General features: G+C 38.6%; 1 protein-coding gene across 1 annotated transcript in view; it reads left to right on the top strand.

Moving 5' to 3' along the window:
• Positions 1–18,475, top strand: part of MED14 (mediator complex subunit 14) — a 37,129-nt gene that overhangs the window by 16,107 nt on the left and 2,547 nt on the right. The window contains exons 10-30 of the mRNA XM_026846368.1: positions 194–305; positions 944–1,069; positions 1,954–2,032; positions 3,591–3,750; positions 4,126–4,320; positions 4,905–5,039; positions 5,442–5,518; positions 7,442–7,602; positions 7,867–8,013; positions 8,101–8,192; positions 9,266–9,418; positions 9,638–9,907; positions 11,130–11,285; positions 11,841–11,952; positions 12,591–12,722; positions 13,767–13,949; positions 14,626–14,861; positions 15,549–15,728; positions 15,928–16,035; positions 16,467–16,592; positions 17,192–17,381. Coding sequence (XP_026702169.1) covers positions 194–305; positions 944–1,069; positions 1,954–2,032; positions 3,591–3,750; positions 4,126–4,320; positions 4,905–5,039; positions 5,442–5,518; positions 7,442–7,602; positions 7,867–8,013; positions 8,101–8,192; positions 9,266–9,418; positions 9,638–9,907; positions 11,130–11,285; positions 11,841–11,952; positions 12,591–12,722; positions 13,767–13,949; positions 14,626–14,861; positions 15,549–15,728; positions 15,928–16,035; positions 16,467–16,592; positions 17,192–17,381 — 3,130 coding nt within the window. The remainder of the gene's footprint in view (positions 1–193; positions 306–943; positions 1,070–1,953; positions 2,033–3,590; positions 3,751–4,125; positions 4,321–4,904; positions 5,040–5,441; positions 5,519–7,441; positions 7,603–7,866; positions 8,014–8,100; positions 8,193–9,265; positions 9,419–9,637; positions 9,908–11,129; positions 11,286–11,840; positions 11,953–12,590; positions 12,723–13,766; positions 13,950–14,625; positions 14,862–15,548; positions 15,729–15,927; positions 16,036–16,466; positions 16,593–17,191; positions 17,382–18,475) is intronic.

The following is an 18,475-nucleotide window of genomic DNA, read 5'->3' as shown; positions in this document are numbered from 1 at the left end:
CTGCACAGGCAGAATCTGATGTTTGCTGTATTTTATAGTGATCCAAATACTTGAGTTTAGTTCATTTGGTTCATCACAGTTCTAAGCAAAGTCTTCCTGAAGTGATTGTTTTAAGTAGCTTTGTTCCAGCATACTAATGTATAAAGTCTACACACAAAATTTGAATTTCCTCAAGTATGTTCTTTTTTTACAGATTGACCATCTATCAATAGAAAAACTCCTAATAGACAGCGTCCATGCAAGATCTCATCAAAAACTCCAGGAGCTGAAAGCCATTCTTAAGAGCTACAATGTTAATGACAATTGTATGTGTTTTCTACTGAAGTTTGTTTCACGTTAATTTCCATTTGTGCCTAGGAATGGTTTTCTTTTTTCTTGATGTTTCTTGTTTTCATTAATTTAAATAAGAAATATGAAAAAAATAAAGGGAGATGTGTTCAGAATTAAAAAGACTTGCCTTTAAATTATTCTGCATTGACAATTCTAAAATACTCATACCAGTAAATACAATATAATAGATGAAGCTGGTAGAGCATTATAGTCTGTGCTGAAAGTTAAAAATGGTCTACTGTAGAACTTGTACATGTTCAGAATTGAAAGCAAATCTTGCACTGTCTTGAGCTAGCTTTGGATCAGATTTCACTTAAACTGTTGCTGAAACTACTAGAATTTGAATTGATCTTATAATCATGAAGCAGTGAATTAAAAGATGCTTAAAGATTAGTAATTTTCTTCAAATTTGATCTCTTTTCTCAGTGGTTTGTTACTAGCACTATTTTCACAGAGAAATTCTTATATTTGGTTCCCTCTTTACATTAACAGTGTAATAATGTGCAAGTGAAGATTGCTTCTATAAATACAGGTTTTTTGATTATAATGGGCTAATTTTTAATATGGTGAATTTGAATTTTGTATCAAATTTTTAACATCAATTTTTGTTTAGCATTCATTGAGACGGCTCTTCCAACTCTTGTAATTCCAATTTTGGAACCATGTGGTCGATCAGAGTGCCTGCATGTGTTTGTTGATCTCCACTCTGGAATGTTTCAACTGATGCTGTATGGTGTTGGTAAGTAGGTGCAAAACCAGGTTCTATTTAATATCTTGCAAGAATCCTGCATTCTGAGGTAATTTTGTATGAATAGTTCTGTCAAATCTGTGAAATTCTGTAAGTAAATAAAGGTAATGCAAATGAACTTGAGTCATCACCTAGGTATCTGAGTTTGAGAAACTGAGAAGTGTATCTTTGTGCTTAAGAGTCACAGTTCAGTTAGGTATGTTTTAAGGGGACAACAGACTAAATATTGTTAGGCCTCATTGCAGTGCATATTCTTTGACTCATGATTCCTGGGTTGTACTATTAATGGATGCAGTCATTTTGTGTGGACCCGATTGACAATTGTGTTATGTGACCTTCTACAGCTTGAGTTACTGTCTAAGTCTTTTCTTCTTTTCTTAGTTCAGGTTTCAGATTACCTAAGAAAAGAAGAAAAGCGATATCTTTTAGTTTATTTGCCTAATAACATACTACTGTGGTTTTACAAGCATTATGAATCATTTGTTGCGTATCTTAAACTCTTCACAATGAACGCGTGTGGAGAAGACAAGGGACAGCAGCTAAAAGTTGCACCAGGAGAGGTTCCATCTCAATATAGGAAAAAAATTTTTTACAGTGAAAACAATCAATCGCTGAAGCAGGCCCCTCAGGGATGTGATGGAGACTCCATCACTGGAGGTTTTCAAGATGCAATTGGACAGTGTATTAGATAATCTTATCTAGTCTCCCTTTCCTGTGCAAGGTTGGACCAGTTGCTTTTTCAAGGTCCCTTCCAGCCTGGGCTGTTCTATGATTCTGTGATTGTTAAATTAGATGAGACACTTTTATTAAAAGGTCAAAATTTTGTTTGAAGAGGAGATCTTAAAAGACCATTCACTCACCTAATGTTCTTGCAGATCAACTGACACTCGATGACATAGAGAAGTCTGTTAATGATGATATGAAGCGTATCATTCCTTGGCTTCAGCAGCTCAAGTAAGTGACTTGAGTGATTCACTTAGTTTGCATAGAATAAAGTATCATATTTGTATTTTGGACGATCACACTTGCATGGCTTTCTGTTTTACCACAGTAAGGGATATACTTTTTTGCTGTTCTAAGCAACCTTGAGTATTTGCCATTTCCTCTAAATGGATGGAGGAAATTCTGCTTTTGCTTGGCATTGATTCCCTAGTCCTCCTTTAGTCTGTCCCCTTACATGGTAGCCTTATGTATTTCTATGCACACACTGCATGAAGTCTTTTCACCTTAATTCAGTAGCAGACCACTTGCTTCCTGAGGATCTCATTTTGTGTTCATGTTCATTTTCTGTCTCCTTTATTCCACTCTGTTTCTACAGCTGAACTCCGCTTGTTTCTCAGCAAGAGCAATCTCCCTTCTCACAACACAGAGGAAAAACCAGGAAGTGGCCTAGGATGATTTAAATAATATCTGTTCTAACACTTCAGCCCTTGCTGGTTTAAACCTCTAATCTTTCTTCCATAAAACCCTGAGATTTAAGCACAAGATATATTTGACTCCCATAAGAGTTTGTAGGGAATAATACAAATACAGTTTGCATCTGCATGAAAACTAAGTTCCACCTGCTCTGTCATTTTGGAAATTCCCAGTACTCTGAGCTGATTGCAGGGTGAAACCTCTATTTGAGGAATTTTGCTTCTAAAAGAAGCACAATGACGCATGAAGCTCTGGCACCCTGGAGAAAACTAATCAACCTCCCTTTGTTATAAATAATGTACTCAAGAGATAATGGCTTGGGTAATGCTTCAGATTTTGAGGAAGCTAGGCAGTCCCACGAAATGTCTTTTAGGACAGCTATACCTAACATGTATCTACAAGAATAAATGTGTGTCGTGATGGAGAGATGCTGAGCACCCACACTTTTCCATTGCTGTTTTCAGTAGAAGTTTGACTGAAAAACCAAGCCACACGTTTCTGAGCTCCTTTTCAAGCCTAGCTAGGCTTTCTGGCCTTGCCACTATAGCCAGAATCCATTGGAGTAGGACAAAGATTATTTCCAAACAATAGAATAAATTTGATGTCTTTCATGTGGTTCTCCATGTCCAAACTTATTTGGGTGATTGAGTTGTTTATAACATAACCCAGAAGTGATGCTCAGCTTTGGTGACTTTTTTTACTGTGTTGCTTACCAGCATATGGGAGCAAAGATTTTCTTTTCTATAGCAAAAAGTAATCAAAGATTCCAAATTGTAAAATATCTGTAATCTGCATGGGTTTTAATTTATCCCTTCTTTTTTATACTGTAATTTCATATTGTGGTGTATAAAAATTTTTTTATTATTATTCCTTTAGGGAATAATTTCAGGGCTTTTCTTCTTAAATTAACAGCTGTCTGTTAAGCTGAAGACTATATGTAAAGATAGTAATAAGAATATAAGAACTCATGAAATTTTCTGTGTGATTTTCTGTATATAACTTGTGGAGCAGTGATAGACGTTGACTTAGAACATGACCAGCTTAATTTGACACTAACGGCAGTCTCAGGGTACTAATACCTTTATTTCAATGTAAGGTTCTGGCTTGGACAGCAACGTTGCAAACAGTCTATAAAGCATCTGCCTACAGTGAGCAGTGAAACTCTTCAACTAGCTAATTATGCTAGCCATCCAGTGGGAAACCTTTCCAAACACAAATTGTTTATCAAACTCACTCGCCTTCCACAGTACTACATTGTAAGTAACTGAAAAATGCTTCTGTCTTTTGCTCCCCGTCATGGATGTACCAGACAGTTTGTTGTGCTGTTAACTCTAGCATTAGGAACCAAGTAATTGTAATCCTTGACTCTCCCTTCTCCCTTCTTTCATTCAGCGAGTTTGTTAAGCAGTCAGGCTTATAGAGAGGAGGGGACGTGAAGGTTTGTTACTCAGCAACCTTCCCATTCTCTTTGTTTCCTGAAAGTTTAGTCTTCCTTCTCTTCTTGAATCCCTTTCCTAGCTACAGTATTAGTATCTTGAAAAAGACTAATGTCTTGTCTTTGAGGGGGAGATAGTAGTAGACATATTCTTAGCTTGAGGGTCTTCTCAATTTGTTGTTTTGTCTAAATATAGGTTGTAGAGATGTTTGATGTTCCTGGTAACCCTACAGAACTAGAGTACAAGTACCATTTTCTCTCTGTGAGCTACGCTGAAGGGGATGACAGCCCTGCTACTGCACTTTTACTACAGCAGTTCAAACCAAACATTGAAGAGTTGGTACTAGACACAAAAAGTGGGAAACAAATGAAGAGTGGAGTCAAGCGCAAGGTATGTGCTTCAAGAGCCATTGGGTTAGTTATAAAGCATGAAAGCTAAACACATGTTCTGATCATCAATACCAGCCTCAGTAGTGTTGTCAGCCATACAGACTTCCAAGCATCTTGTATTGTGGCTTGGTTCTCTGGACTGCTTCCCCTGGGAGATGTTGAGAAACTAGTTTACAACAGTTGTCTTTTCATTCATGCCAAGCCTTCTGAGATGCTATGAAGAGCCACGGCAGAGCACTGTGCTGAGGTGGCTAGAGTAGCTTGTATATGCAGAGCACTGGTATCTGCAGTGATATGCTTTGTGCCATGTAGGTGTAGTCTTTGAAAGACTTGCAGGGGCTGATAAGAGTTGCTTCTTGGGGTCAGGCTGTTACGGCTTAGTGATATGTAAATACTATTTTAGGGAAGGATGTGTTTATAAAATTAACTGAATTGCTTCAGTCGTGAAGTCAACCAGACCCTTTTGGGAGTTTGTGCTCAGGGTGTGATTAGTTTGAAACTTGGATGAATGAGATTATTCTCTGACATCTTTTCAAAACATTTACTCCAAATGTGCAAGTACATTTGTCTTTATTTTAATTCTAGTTATCTGGTGATCCATGTTCCATAGAACCTAAGAAACCAAAACGGTCGGGAGAAATGTGTGCCTTCAATAAAGTGCTAGCTCATATTGTAGCCATGTGTGATACAAACATGCCATTTATAGGGCTTCGTATGGAGGTATGTATTTAAAAGTATTTTGTTTCCTTTCTTCCCCTCTACTACTCCTAGATGCAGCTATTGGGCAAACTTGTGGTCGTGTGTTCACTTTGGAGTTCTGCTGCCAGATGAGCCTGGGTGACTTGATGTTCTACACTGAGTTGCTCTAGTCTTGTTAGAGCTGGTTTTATAATATCAAGCATTGCAAAAAGCTTGAAAAGTTGAAGGAAAAGGGAAATGAGAGTATGAAAGACACACTTGTGGGAGACAACTTTATACCAGATTGGACAGACTGGTTTTTGACTTTCCAGTGCTTGAGTGTGTGAAACATCTGTCACCCTTAGACAAGAAAAAATCCTTGAAAAAGTTAGTTATTTTGCTTGACTTTTTGCTTGCAATAACATTTTTCTTCTTCATTCCTAGTTATCTAATATGGACATTCCTCACCAAGGAGTACAAGTAGAAGGAGATGGCTTCAGCCATGCAATACGTTTATTAAAGTAAGAGGATATGGTCCTGTATTTCATTTATTACTGTACATACATTTGAGAGGAAAAAAAGGATCATCTGGAGATTAACACAAAAAATACTGGGGTTGGGGGAGATTTTTGGTTTGGGGTTTTTTGGTTGGGTTTTTTAAAAGTCTTGTGTGTGTTGCACTCTCATGTGAAGCAGTGCTGGTGAAAGAGGAAAATAAAGAGTAGACATAGAGCTAGCTATAACTTGTTTTCTTCGTTAGCTTACACTGGGGAGCTCTGAAAGCAGTCTGACAGTACTCAATCCTAAAATCCAAGCAACTGCAATTTTAGATCAGATCAGAGGCCTATGTACTCCATATGTTATTTGACAAATACCAGTATGTGATACTGCAGAGGAAAACGCAAAGAATCCCAGAAAAGATGATTGCATGGTAAAAAAATTGTAGAGGAAACATCTGAGAACTGTACAGTAACTTAAGAGCGGAAGGGACCTGTGGAGGTCATCTGGTCCAAACTTGCTCAGATTAGGGCTGATCAGTGGCATTTTCCAATCTCTAAGGACTTTTGTGCCCTCTCTGACCAGAGCAATCTCAAATTCTGGCTAGAGGGGAGTAGTCACTTGATTGCCTGGTTAATATAGCTCAGGATGCAATGTTCTGTCATTGCTGCAAGGGCACACTGCTGACTCCTGTTCAGTCTGTCTCCCAGGCCCCCAAGTTATTTTTCTGCAGAGCGTCTGCCCAACCAGTCAGTCCCCACTGTGTGCTGTTGCTCGAGGTTATTTAGGCCTAAGTGCAAGACTTCTCGTTTGTTTTCACTGAAGCTCGTGGGATTCCTGTTAAATCATTCCTACAGCCATCTGAGATCTCTCTGAATGGCAGCCCCTGTCCTCCAGCATGTTACGTGCTCTCTTTGGTTTGGCATCATCTTCAAACTTGCTATTCCTTTGCATCATGTAAGTTATTGAAATTGTTAAATAGTATTGGCCTCTGTGTTATCTCTGAGGAATGTCAGCCACAACCAGCCACTAACTGGACCTGCAACTGTTGACCACAGTGCATTCTACCTGGCAATCCACACTTCTTGGAGCCTACTTCAAGCCTCACCAGTTAAACTTTGGATTGTGTTATGAAGCAAAACAGATTATATCAGTCTAAAATGTAAAAAAAAAAACCAAAACCCAAAGACACCTGGAGTAAAACCTTCTTAATATCTTTTATGCTGCAGAAATGTATAGTGATATAAAGGCATCAGTCTCTAAATGCATCAGGCCCTTCCTTTTTAACTTTGCATATGAGCATAGTAATGCTGAGAACTTGTGAGCTGAAGTTAAGGGTGGTACATGAAATCTGGATAGATTCTCAAGGGATTTGGAAAAGAGTTTGACATGTTTTTACTTAAGTGTCAGTCTGTCCCCTGAGATCAATTCTCACATTGGCATATGAATAAATTAGTATGTACTAAGCTAATTGCCAGGTTGTTCATTGCATTTAGAGTGAGCTTGTTCTAGGAGACAAACTGATTCATGAGTTCAGATTGCCACAGAACTTATTATTTTAATCTTTTTTGGCTTGTTGCTCTGTACAAAAGCTTTATTTTGGAGTGCTCTCACTTCACCAGGAGATCAAGGCAATTCAGCCGATCCCTTAACAGTCTGTAATTTGCTGGTGTTGAATCCAGCAAATTCAACTTTATTGGTGAATAAAAATTGGTCTTAACTCGGAGTGCTTTTCTAACACACTTATTACAGTCCTTAAAGAGGAGTAGGATATCTTGCTGTGCAGTACAGCTGTCTTTGCTGTTGATTTGTTCATTCTTTCATGTCCAGACTTGGGAGTCCTTCAGGAAATGTTAGAAGGTAGTATTTTTTGTTTTGGAACTCTACTGTGTACAATTGAGATTTTTTTTTTTTTTTTTTTTTTTTTTTTTTTTAATCATGAATAGAATTCCTCCCTGTAAAGGCGTAAACGAGGAAACGCAGAAGGCTCTGGACCGATCTCTTCTTGATTGCACTTTCCGGTTACAAGGTAGAAATAATCGCACGTGGGTGGCTGAGCTGGTGTTTGCAAACTGTCCACTTAATAGCACTTCATCCAGGGAGCAAGGTAAGTTTTATTTAGGAAGACTGGTATATTTTGTTTCTTTCTCTGGTAGTAGTTCTAATGTTTTGGTGTTCCTGGACAGCTGTCTGCTCTTAAGACTTGTAGTAAACCCCAGTGTACCTGAATCAAAATTTTGACTGCTGAGTTGATGCACTGTTATTATTTAAATATGCTTCCTGGTCACTTGCTGCAGTTCACTCATAGTCTGTAAACCACAGTTTAGGAACCACTAGTTTAATCAGTGTTTACCATCTGCTAACACTTTAGGACCAACCCGTCATGTTTACCTGACATATGAAAACCAGCTATCTGAACCAGTTGGAGGTCGCAAAGTTGTTGAGATGTTCCTTAATGACTGGAACAGTATTGCTCGGCTGTATGAATGTGTCCTGGAGTTTGCACGATCCTTACCAGGTGCAGAAATAACCTCCTTTTCATTAAAATTATGTGTTCTCAGATTACTGTGGTTTTCTCACTCTCTTTTCCCTCCTCTCTTCAAAGACATACCAAACCACTTAAACGTTTTTTCAGAAGTTCGTATCTACAATTACCGAAAACTTATCCTTTGTTATGGAACTACCAAGGGGAGCTCCGTAAGTAACTCCTAAGTGCACTTAAATGTGTGTTTGAAAACAGAATGGTAGTTCTCTGAATTGTGCTATAAATTATTTAGTCACATTATTGAAAAGAGAGAAATAGAAGGTGTCAGATTGCTAATTTGCCAAGTTACTAGGTGTTCAAGGTTTTTTGAGACTTTGTTTAAGATGCTTTAAGTTGTGGGAAGGACAGTTGTGTGCTCCTCACTGATGAAAGCTGATGTGGCAACCTTTTTCTGACAGAGCAGTTGCTACTCATCATTGCTGTACTGGGACATACGATGTATGTAAGCTGAATGCCTAATTCTGCCTCAGGAGAAAGGATAAAGTTTTAAATGTAATACTGTGCTTTCAAATGAGGTGGTCCTTAATTATTTTGTAGCAGTGCTGTTCACTTGTTCAGAACTCTAGCTTATTTTTCAGTATTTGAATTTACACCTTATTAATTACTTTGATAACTGGCTGAGTACTTGCTCACAGCCTTGCCTTAAATGCAAGGTAGAAGAGGAAGTAAGTGCATGTTTATTACAGACGTTTTTTTGTGTGTAGCTGATGCACTTGAAATTTGCTTCCTGGAAGGTTTTTATATTCTTGTTCTAAGCTGAATTTTCAAGTGTATTTCTATGTGCATTTTATTGGGACGGTTAATAAGTAGCAAGAGTAGCAGTGTGGATTTTGCATGTCACTTCCTTACATATTAGTATGTCCAATTCTTATTTTTGTGTGATATGACTGAGAAAACCAGTCCACTTCCAGCAATTCATCAATCAGTTCTCTCTCTAGATTAATTTCACCTTTGTCAGAAAATGCTTTTTTTTCTTTTTGGTTGACTTAATAAAAATAATTCCTCATTTTTGTGGTTGCCCACAATCCAGCTAGCTGAATGGATGTTAAAGCTAACAGCTCTTTTTTTTTTTTCCCCCCACAACCTTAGCAACTTTTGAGGAAGGTGAGTTAGGAATCTGTTGAGCTTTGTTGAGAAATGGGAAAAAAAATAAAGCAGACCAGTTTTCTTGTTATAACCTTGTAGTTGTTCTAGTTTCAAGGCCATTTTATGCTCTTGATTGCAGATCAGCATTCAGTGGAACTCCATACTCCAGAAGTTCCACATTTCACTGGGAACTGTCGGCCCAAACTCAGGTTGCAGTAACTGTCACAACACAATTCTGCACCAGCTCCAGGAGATGTTTAATAAAACACCAAATGTGGTGCAGTTGTTACAGGTAATGTTTTAAAAACTACTCTCAAGAAAAGCGCAAGATAATAAGAGCCAAATTCTGATTAATCTGCCTTTTCAAAATTACTTATATGTGTTATGATTGTTTATGGATCTCATTGGCAGAAGGTGGCTTGGGAGAGATTTTATCCCCTCTGTGCCCCATTCTCCCTGAACTTTACTTAAAGGTAGGCTGCCTGATCTCTCAATATTTGTTCTCTCTTAGGTTTTGTTTGACACTCAGGCTCCATTAAATGCCATCAACAAACTTCCAACTGTGCCCATGCTGGGTCTGACTCAACGCACCAACACTGCCTATCAGTGTTTCTCAATTCTGCCACAGTCACCCACGCATATCAGGCTGGCTTTTAGGAATATGTACTGCATCGACATCTACTGCCGGAGTCGTGGTGTTGTAGCAATACGTGATGGGGCGTACAGTCTCTTTGACAACAGCAAAATAGTTGAAGGTTTTTACCCTGCACCTGGATTAAAGGTGACTGACTGTTCCTGTGTTTTCTAAAACGTCGTAAATAAATGAGCTTCTAACTTGAGGTGTGGAAAGAGCTTCTGTGATGAGCTGCAATCCTTCCAAAATTCTGAGCACAGAAGGAATTTCCTGATTTATCAGTAGATTCGTTAATTAGTTTGAATTAAAACATTTCCTTTCAGAAAACTAGCATCATATGTCCAGGGTTGTTTTTTTTCTTATCTGTGTAATAAAATAACGTAGAGGCTACTTCAGGCATCCTTTTATTAAAACTTGCTGAAGCTAGGCTAGACGTATTCTCCAGGATTAACAACAACTGCTCCTCACAAACTATGTTGTGTGGCAGGACAGTGCACATGAGGAAATGCTCCATGTCAGATGATTCTAGACAGAAACTTCTCTTATAAAATAGTTTCCATCAGTGTGTGGCAGGAGCCTGTGGCTTTGTTTCTGAATACAGTGCTCATTCACTCTTCTTGAAAAATTAATCTCTGCACACTGACAGAAAAACCTTAGCCAAGAGCAGCTTGTACCAGTACTAGTTATACTGTATTATTGGAAAGTGGCACCCATTGTGAAACAGGATAGTTTGCTAATTTTTTCTTCTGACAGTTGGAACTGAACACTGTTTCTCTGATACTGCATTTAGCTGATCCTAAACATCTACCTCTTTCACAAATTCCAAGCAGAAGGGAAGTGGGAAAAGGAAGGGGACTGTAGATACCGGTGGAAAATACAAGAGAATGAAATTGGGAAGGTAGAGAAGTACTTCAGGAGGGTTGGCAGATTCCTCCGGATACAAGAGAATGGTATGGAGGAGGTGACCTGGGCGTTCTTAGCCAAACAGGGCAGTTGTGTGATACAACTCAGTAGGTTCTGGGTACTGATGAGTTGTTCTGGAACAGCTACTTCCAGGTGTAGGCTTTTACATAATATTAAGAAAGAAAAAAGAAAAGTGTGGTTATGTCAATTAACTGGAGATATTTTGTGTTAATGAGCAAGGGTTTTTTTGTTTGGTGGTGATGAAAGACCCCTTTTCTAAAAGAAAAGGGAATTAAGTTTAAATACCGCTTGAGAAACTCTCTTTATGACTTGATGTTGTAATCTAGAAATCTGCCTGTTTCTTATGTGTGATAAAGACAGTATTAAAGCTCAGCAGATACTGTGCTTATTTATTTATGTAATAAAATTTAAATGGGGAAATTGCTAACAACTGATTTTTCCACAGACATTCCTGAACATGTTTGTTGACAGCAATCAGGATGCACGAAGACGATCTGTAAATGAAGATGATAACCCACCTTCTCCTATTGGAGGAGATATGATGGATTCTTTGATATCGCAGCTTCAACCCCAGCAGCCACCACAGCAACCACAACAACAGGTACCCTCCAGGCAAATTAAAAATGTTTATTGTCTTCCACAACTGTAGGTTTCTAAGAACTTGCCTCCTAAAAGAATTAGCAGTAGAAAATGGAAAGGGAGACTGTAAAATTGCTCTGCTGTGGAATTCCCCTTGGGGCAAAACATATTAGTTTATTTTGCCATTTCTCATTCCAGTATAAACAGCCCATAGCATATGAACAGTAGCTTTGGAAGGTCACATGAGACTTATTGCCTTAAAAGCAAAGGACTGAAGGAGGCTAAATGACTGTTTAAGATAAAAGATGGGAGGGGGCAGTCCAGAGGCTTCGCTGTTACAAGGTGGCAGATAAAAAGGAATGAGGTGCAGAAGTATAATATCTTGAGGGGAAACTGCAAAAAAGTCACTGAAAAAAATAGTGAGCACTGCACAAGCTGAAACAGAGAATCAAACTACTCTGTTGATGAACCTGTAAGATTTCATAGGTGGGGACCAAACTCTCCCCTGCACATACTTAACTTTAGTTCTAGTACAAAATAATAAAAATTTTTTGTTGTCCTGTGTTGACAATTTCAGCCATTTGCAAAACAGGCAGGAGCATCGGGAGCATATCCTCTTACTTCACCACCCACCTCCTATCACAACACAGTGACGCCATCTCCATCTATGATGCACACACAGTCACCAGGTAAGATGGCTGAGAGTCTGTATGCTAATCATGTGCTGAAGGTATACACTCAGCTCTTTGTGCATGCATGTTTTTTCTATTATTTGAGCTGTGTTTAGCTCCAAGTTAGCCGAGAGAATGTACCTTATATTGTGGAAAAATAGTAAAGTCAAGTCCTGCCGTGCATGTTTTGGAAAGTACGTTCTGAAGCTAAAAAAAACCCATTTCTTGAAACTGTCATCTTTAGCTGTGTAATATTTGGGACTGTTTCATTCTTATGGCTTAGAACTTGCTCAGGTCAAAATCTATTAATTTTAAATATCTGCTTCAGAAAAGCTTTTCATCACCAAAGCTCTGCTTTCCACTCCCAGTTGTTATAGCACAACAGCTGAAAATATTTAAATTTGGGGAAGGGCTGGCCGGGGGAAATGCCATTCTTCAAGCCAAATATCTTGGAAAGTTTCCTTTGTGTGGTGAATCAATCTGGAAAATATAACACTCATGCAATGTACTAAATGAAGCCTTTGAGTGCAAAAACAAGTTCTCATGGATCTTGTTTGTTGTCTCCCTAAAAAGGGGAAAGCTGTAGTAGTTGATAGGAAACAGTTATAAGGGAAGCGTGAAATGTGTATGTTGAGTGATGTGATGTCTTTAATTAGGAAATTTGCATGCCGCAAGCTCACCTAGTGGAGCTTTAAGAGCACCATCACCAGCATCCTTTGGTCCAACTCCTTCACCTTCCTCTCTCGGAATCACAATGGGACAAACAGCTAACTTTGCCAGCCCACATGGTGAGTTCTTTACTGGCAGGTGTATATGTAATGACAGGGATGGAACATTTGCTTCCTGAAATTGAGTCTTCTGGAGCAGACTTGTTAATTGAGAAAAATTCATGTTCTGTAATTGGCTCAAGTAGCTGTTTTCATACATGTGGGTGTAACTCTTAACAGTAATCAAAAGTAGTTGCATGGCATGTTGAGGTGTTCCTAACGTTTTAAAAATTGACTATCAGTCACTTTCCAGCTTACTAATGTGGGGAAATTCCATGTGGTCTTGTAGCAGAACAATGGCTGCAGCTTTTAATGACCATTATCTGTTGTTAGATTACTTAATGTATTTTCACTGCTTACATTTCCTGGAAAAATAACTGTAACAGGCTAGGAATTCAAATACTTGCAATTTGGAAACATTCTCAAAAGTCTTGCTGGTTTGACATACCTATATGTGAGCAACATGCCTTTTGGTTGTTTCCTTTATTAAGTTTTTTTTGAAAGCTGCCAAAACAATTATTTATTGTAATCACAGTGCTTTGGAAACCATTCCATAGGTCACAGTAAGTGAGCAGTTCAGATTATCATTTTAGCACACCATTTTAACTGTCAAGATGAACAATGTGAGATAGATATACAACAGACTGTTTAAGAAGCTTATTCTGATCAGTGGAGTCCAAAACCAAAGATACTTTTGTGGAGATAACTGCAAGATACTGAATAGGTAAGGAACAGTCTAGCTAAGGCTTTCATTTGCTAAGAAGCAATAGAAGTCCAAGTCTATAGGCAAGAGCTCTTTTTAGTTTAGACTCTGCTACGTGTTGAACGTGCCAATTTGCCTTAACATTCAATTTCATTTTACTTTTTAAAAAATACAGCAGAAAACTCTTGAATCTTTATCTTGCTTTCCCCTTCCTTATGTGTTTTATATGGTTGTAAAATGTAGTCTAAAAGCTTGCCAGATGCTTTCATGCTTTACAGATTTTGGTAGGCCTTTTTCAGATCTCTAGATTAGAAAATCTCAGACTTTTTAAAAAAATAATAACGGTCTTGTAACATCTGTAGGTACCATAGACCCAAGCTCACCATACACCATGATGTCACCCAGTCAGCGTGCAGGAAATTGGCCAGGATCTCCCCAGGTCTCTGGTCCATCACCAGCAGCACGGATGCCTGGAATGTCACCAGCCAATCCCTCCCTTCATTCACCTGTCCCAGATGCCTCACATTCCCCACGAGCTGGAACAAGTAGGCTGCTTTATCAGTGTTATGACTGTGAAACACTCATGTTTAACATTTCTAGTTCTGTTGTTCTTAGTAGTTTTGTATGTAAGCCTAACAGTCCACTGCCCTTGTGCAGTAAAGTATCGAAGGAAATGAAGCCTTAATTCTGTCCAGGTTCAAATCTTCTGTAACAAATTGGTAAACGAGTTAAATCATACAGCATAAACTTCACCAACATTGATTCCTCTTGGTGCGCTGCAGAAATTAGTCTAAAACTATTGAGCTCCGTGACTGAGAGAAAATTCTTTGGAATGAAAGCAATGATAGGCATATTTGCCTACTCAGATACTAACTTTTCACATCATAGAGTTGTAATGCTGCTCTTGCACGACTGATTTAGCCATCTTTTTACATTTCATTGAGTTTGTTGTACAAACCTGCTATCTGCTGGCATGCTGCAGAAAAAGGAAAAGGGAGTAGGATTTTAATGTTACTGAGACTCTTCGCATGGGTGGAGGGTTAAAACTAATTCTTTGACTTGTCTATCTGTTGTGTATCACTAGACAGCCAAATTCTTAAGTAAGAAGGACTAAGCTTTGGCCCAGAGAACTCATTGTGTAGTGACAACAGATAAAGCAAACATGTATCTTGTTTCAGCTTAAATCCTTCCTTACTGCATGTACTTTTCCCGTATCAATAGGTTCCCAAGCAATGCCAACTAGCATGCCTCCACCTCGTAAACTACCTCAGCGCTCTTGGGCTGCATCCATACCTACAATCCTCACCCACAGTGCCTTGAATATTCTGCTGTTGCCCTCTCCGACCCCTGGGCTTGTGCCAGGGCTAGCTGGCAGCTATCTTTGCTCCCCCCTTGAGCGATTCCTTGGATCAGTTATTATGAGGAGGCATCTTCAGAGGATCATACAACAAGAAACGGTATGGTTTTGGTTGTTTAATATTGACTTGCGAATATGACTTCACAACAGTTCTAGTCCATGCTTCTGTACTCCATGTCTTTCAAATCAGACACAAACCGAAATGCTTCAGATATAATAAGTATTTTCAGTTGGACTTGTGCTATACTTGTGAATCTTGCCATCTAAAGTGCCAGAATTTAGAAAAAACATTTAGTTCTGCTTTTCCACAAGTTAGGAGTGGAAAGCTGTTTGATGAAGTTTGTGAAATCAAATTGTGACATTTGATAACTGATATGATAGCAAGGCTGTGGACAGACTTTCAGATGCCATGGCTTCTGTGAGTTGAGCACGTCTGCTGGGAGTTAATTAGAACAGCTTTAGCGTTGCTATGGATGCCACTTCTGGGCAGGAGTGCCCAATAAATTAGTTACTAATTGACAATAACTGAACTACTTAGTCATGAATGTTTAGGGTTTGGGACAGACAGTGTTTGCCTCTTCACTTCTTTGGCATTGATTCAGTGACAGAGAAAGAAGCCAGATCTTGCATAAACTTCATTCTCAAGTCAGTTTTACCTGTATACAAATATTGTGTTTCTTTCTGGAAAGAGGGCAGATTGATCACTACAGTCTTGGTAGTGAATGTGTGTGTGTGTTCATGCTATTTAACAAGTGACTGATTGAATGTAATGCTTCTTCTTATGCAGCTACAGTTAATAAACTCCAATGAACCAGGTGTCATTATGTTTAAGACGGAGGCACTGAAGTGCAGGGTTGCTCTCAATCCCAAAACCAACCAGACTTTGCAACTGAAAGTAACGCCTGAGAATACAGGACAGTGGAAATCAGAGGAGTTACAAGTTCTGGAGAAATTCTTTGAAACGAGGGTATGTACTCAAATCATTAATGTTTAGATTTTTGTGCATTGTTTTTAATTTCTGGTGGTATTTTCAGTGGTACTGGTGACTTTTGTTGGCATGTGTAAGGGCTGCAAAATATAAAATTAACAGTTGTGCAATCTGGTTACTATATTAAAAGATACAGCTATTATCTAAATAGGCAGTACTAAATAGTGTCTTCCTTTAGGTTGCAGGACCACCCTTTAAAGCAAACACCCTAATAGCCTTCACAAAATTACTAGGGGCTCCAACGCATATCCTCAGGGACTGCGTACACATCATGAAACTTGAGCTGGTAAGATCTGTTTAGTTCACCCAACTTTGGTTATTATGTTTTTATAAAAGGTGCTGTATCTTTATCTATAAACTCATAAATTACTCTCTATATATGTTATTTAGTGTTAATAAAGAAGCTCTTGTCTTACTTCTGGTTCCCCTGGAAACTCCCAAAATTTCTCCTTTAAACTGATGATTTTGAGAAACTGCAAGCACATTACTGCTCAATAGGCACATGCATAGGCTGGCTGCGATCTTTCTGATTGTATTCTTGTTTACAGTGTGGTCAGTTCTTTCAGAGTTATACTGACCTATGCTAAACCTGGCAACATCTGCAAGTTTAGCTAGAGAGGCGCATTCTACTTTCTAACACTTTCCTAGTTCATAGCTGTGTATGTCACTGACGTGAGGCCTTTGCTCTTCTTTCTCTGTGCTGCTCTTTCTAAACAGTTCCCTGATCAGGCAAGTCAGCTGAAATGGAATGTGCAGTTTTGTTTAACAATTCCTCCCAGTGCACCGCCAATTGCTCCTCCAGGAACACCTGCTGTTGTGCTGAAATCCAAAATGTTGTTTTTTGTAAGTAGAGCTATCTGTTTTAAAATTTTGTGGGCTGTTTGTCACGGGTTAGTAGCAAAACATAAGCATGCTATATCTGACAACTGTAATAGCTAAAAATGTTCTGCAGTTTGGAAGCTTAGATCTGCATGCATCTTTGTTGTAATGAGTTCATTTAGTGTTCCTATTCTCCCTCCTATAAAAGCACAGCAACTCTTTCTGTTTGGTGTTCTTGAGGAGATGTTGACAACATATAAAATTCAATTCCATCTGGTCTGTGGGTATCTTCAAATGCTCAGTTTCTGGGTGTTTGGCTCTTCTTTGAGGCAGTAACCACCTAGATCAGGTGATACACACATCAGTGGTGCTGGGAAAGGATCACAGGAATGAGATGTTTAGAACAAATCTATATTAGTATCATCTCTGAGGCAATGCTCACTGTAGGGTGCTTTTGAGAAGAAAATAGTGCACACCTGGTTGATAACTTCTGTTATAAAATTGATGTGTGAAAACTGAGGGGGTGGAAGTGCATGCTGTCTGTAGGGCTAGAGTGTTTAACTGTATCAGAAGTTGTGCTGAAATACATGGTCATTCAATTTAACACACTTTTTTTCCTGCAGCTCCAGCTAACACAGAAAACAACAGTCCCACAGGAAGCTGTTAGTATTATTGTTCCAATTATTTATGATATGGCTTCGGGTACAACGCAACAGGCTGACATTCCCAGGCAACAGAACTCTTCTGTTGCTGCTCCAATGATGGTTAGCAATATTCTAAAGAGGTTTGCTGAACTGAATTCACCACGACCAGGTACTGTACATGTCCAGTAGATATATTCTCTTCACCCAGACATCTGTGACAAATCTCCAGTGTAAAACTAAACCTCTCTTAAGTCTGAATTCTTCTTGGTTTCTATTATACTACTTTAGTGATTATAAACTCCTGATGTGACAGGCAATACATAACTTAATAGCAAGTACTGCCAGCACAGCAGAAGGTTACACTGATGATTCAGGCTTGATTTTGCTGTTCTGCCCAAGTCATAGAATGCACCTCTTGTTGGTCCAACTCTTGCTGCTCAGTAGGAGTCATATTTTTTAACAAATGGGCCCAGAATGAGTCACAAGAAATATGCTGTGGTCAAGTGTCAGTTTTCATGGTTAATTATGAAGTTATTGAGCTTAACAGTAGAATATAAAGGGATGTTAAAATACTTATCAGAACTTGTCCATGTGCTGTGAATGATTAAAAAGTAATTGGAGTGATTGTATACTCCTTTGTCAGTGTGTACGCTAACAGAGGTGCATACAGTTCAGTCCACCAAACGTGCTGTGAAGTGTTTGAGCTAAATAGGTTGTTCTGAATGTTCATCGGCCTGTAGGTAGTGCACTGTGAGCAACGTTGTGCTTTGCTTTCCCTCTTGTTTGTCATGCTTTTGTTTGTTGGTTTGTTTTTTTTTTTTTAATATCTGAATCATTGAACAACAGTAGCAGGTTCTTTGGGCAGCATGTTATCTGTAAGCAGTGGTTTGGGCTCCTAATACACAGATGGCTCGTAAGAACAACAACTTTAGTTCTACTGTAGTTACATACTGAAGAACAAAGTCTTTTTCCAATAACCCAGTGGATAGATTGAAGTTGTGAATCCAGAGGTTGAATTCTACTTCTGTGTAATTATTAATTTTGTTGTTATGCGGTAATTTTAACTATGCTTGATGGTTTATTTTGATTGCTAGAACATGAGCAATGTTTATCTTAAATTGGTGTGGATATGCATACATTTCTGAAAATTGTGATGAGATTTAAATTAACATACATTTTCTGTTTAACATATAGTAATAGTTTAGGTAAACAGGAGAGAGAATAGCCTTGAGGGTGTGTGTGGGTTACCTGTAAGAGTTCTGT

The sequence above is a fragment of the Athene cunicularia genome (genome assembly GCF_003259725.1).
Source record: "Athene cunicularia isolate RWA chromosome 1 unlocalized genomic scaffold, athCun1 chr1_part1, whole genome shotgun sequence".
In the NCBI taxonomy this organism is placed as follows: Eukaryota; Metazoa; Chordata; class Aves; order Strigiformes; family Strigidae; genus Athene; species Athene cunicularia.
Note: the sequence above shows the minus strand (reverse complement) of the source record. Positions and strands in the feature narration are given on the sequence as shown.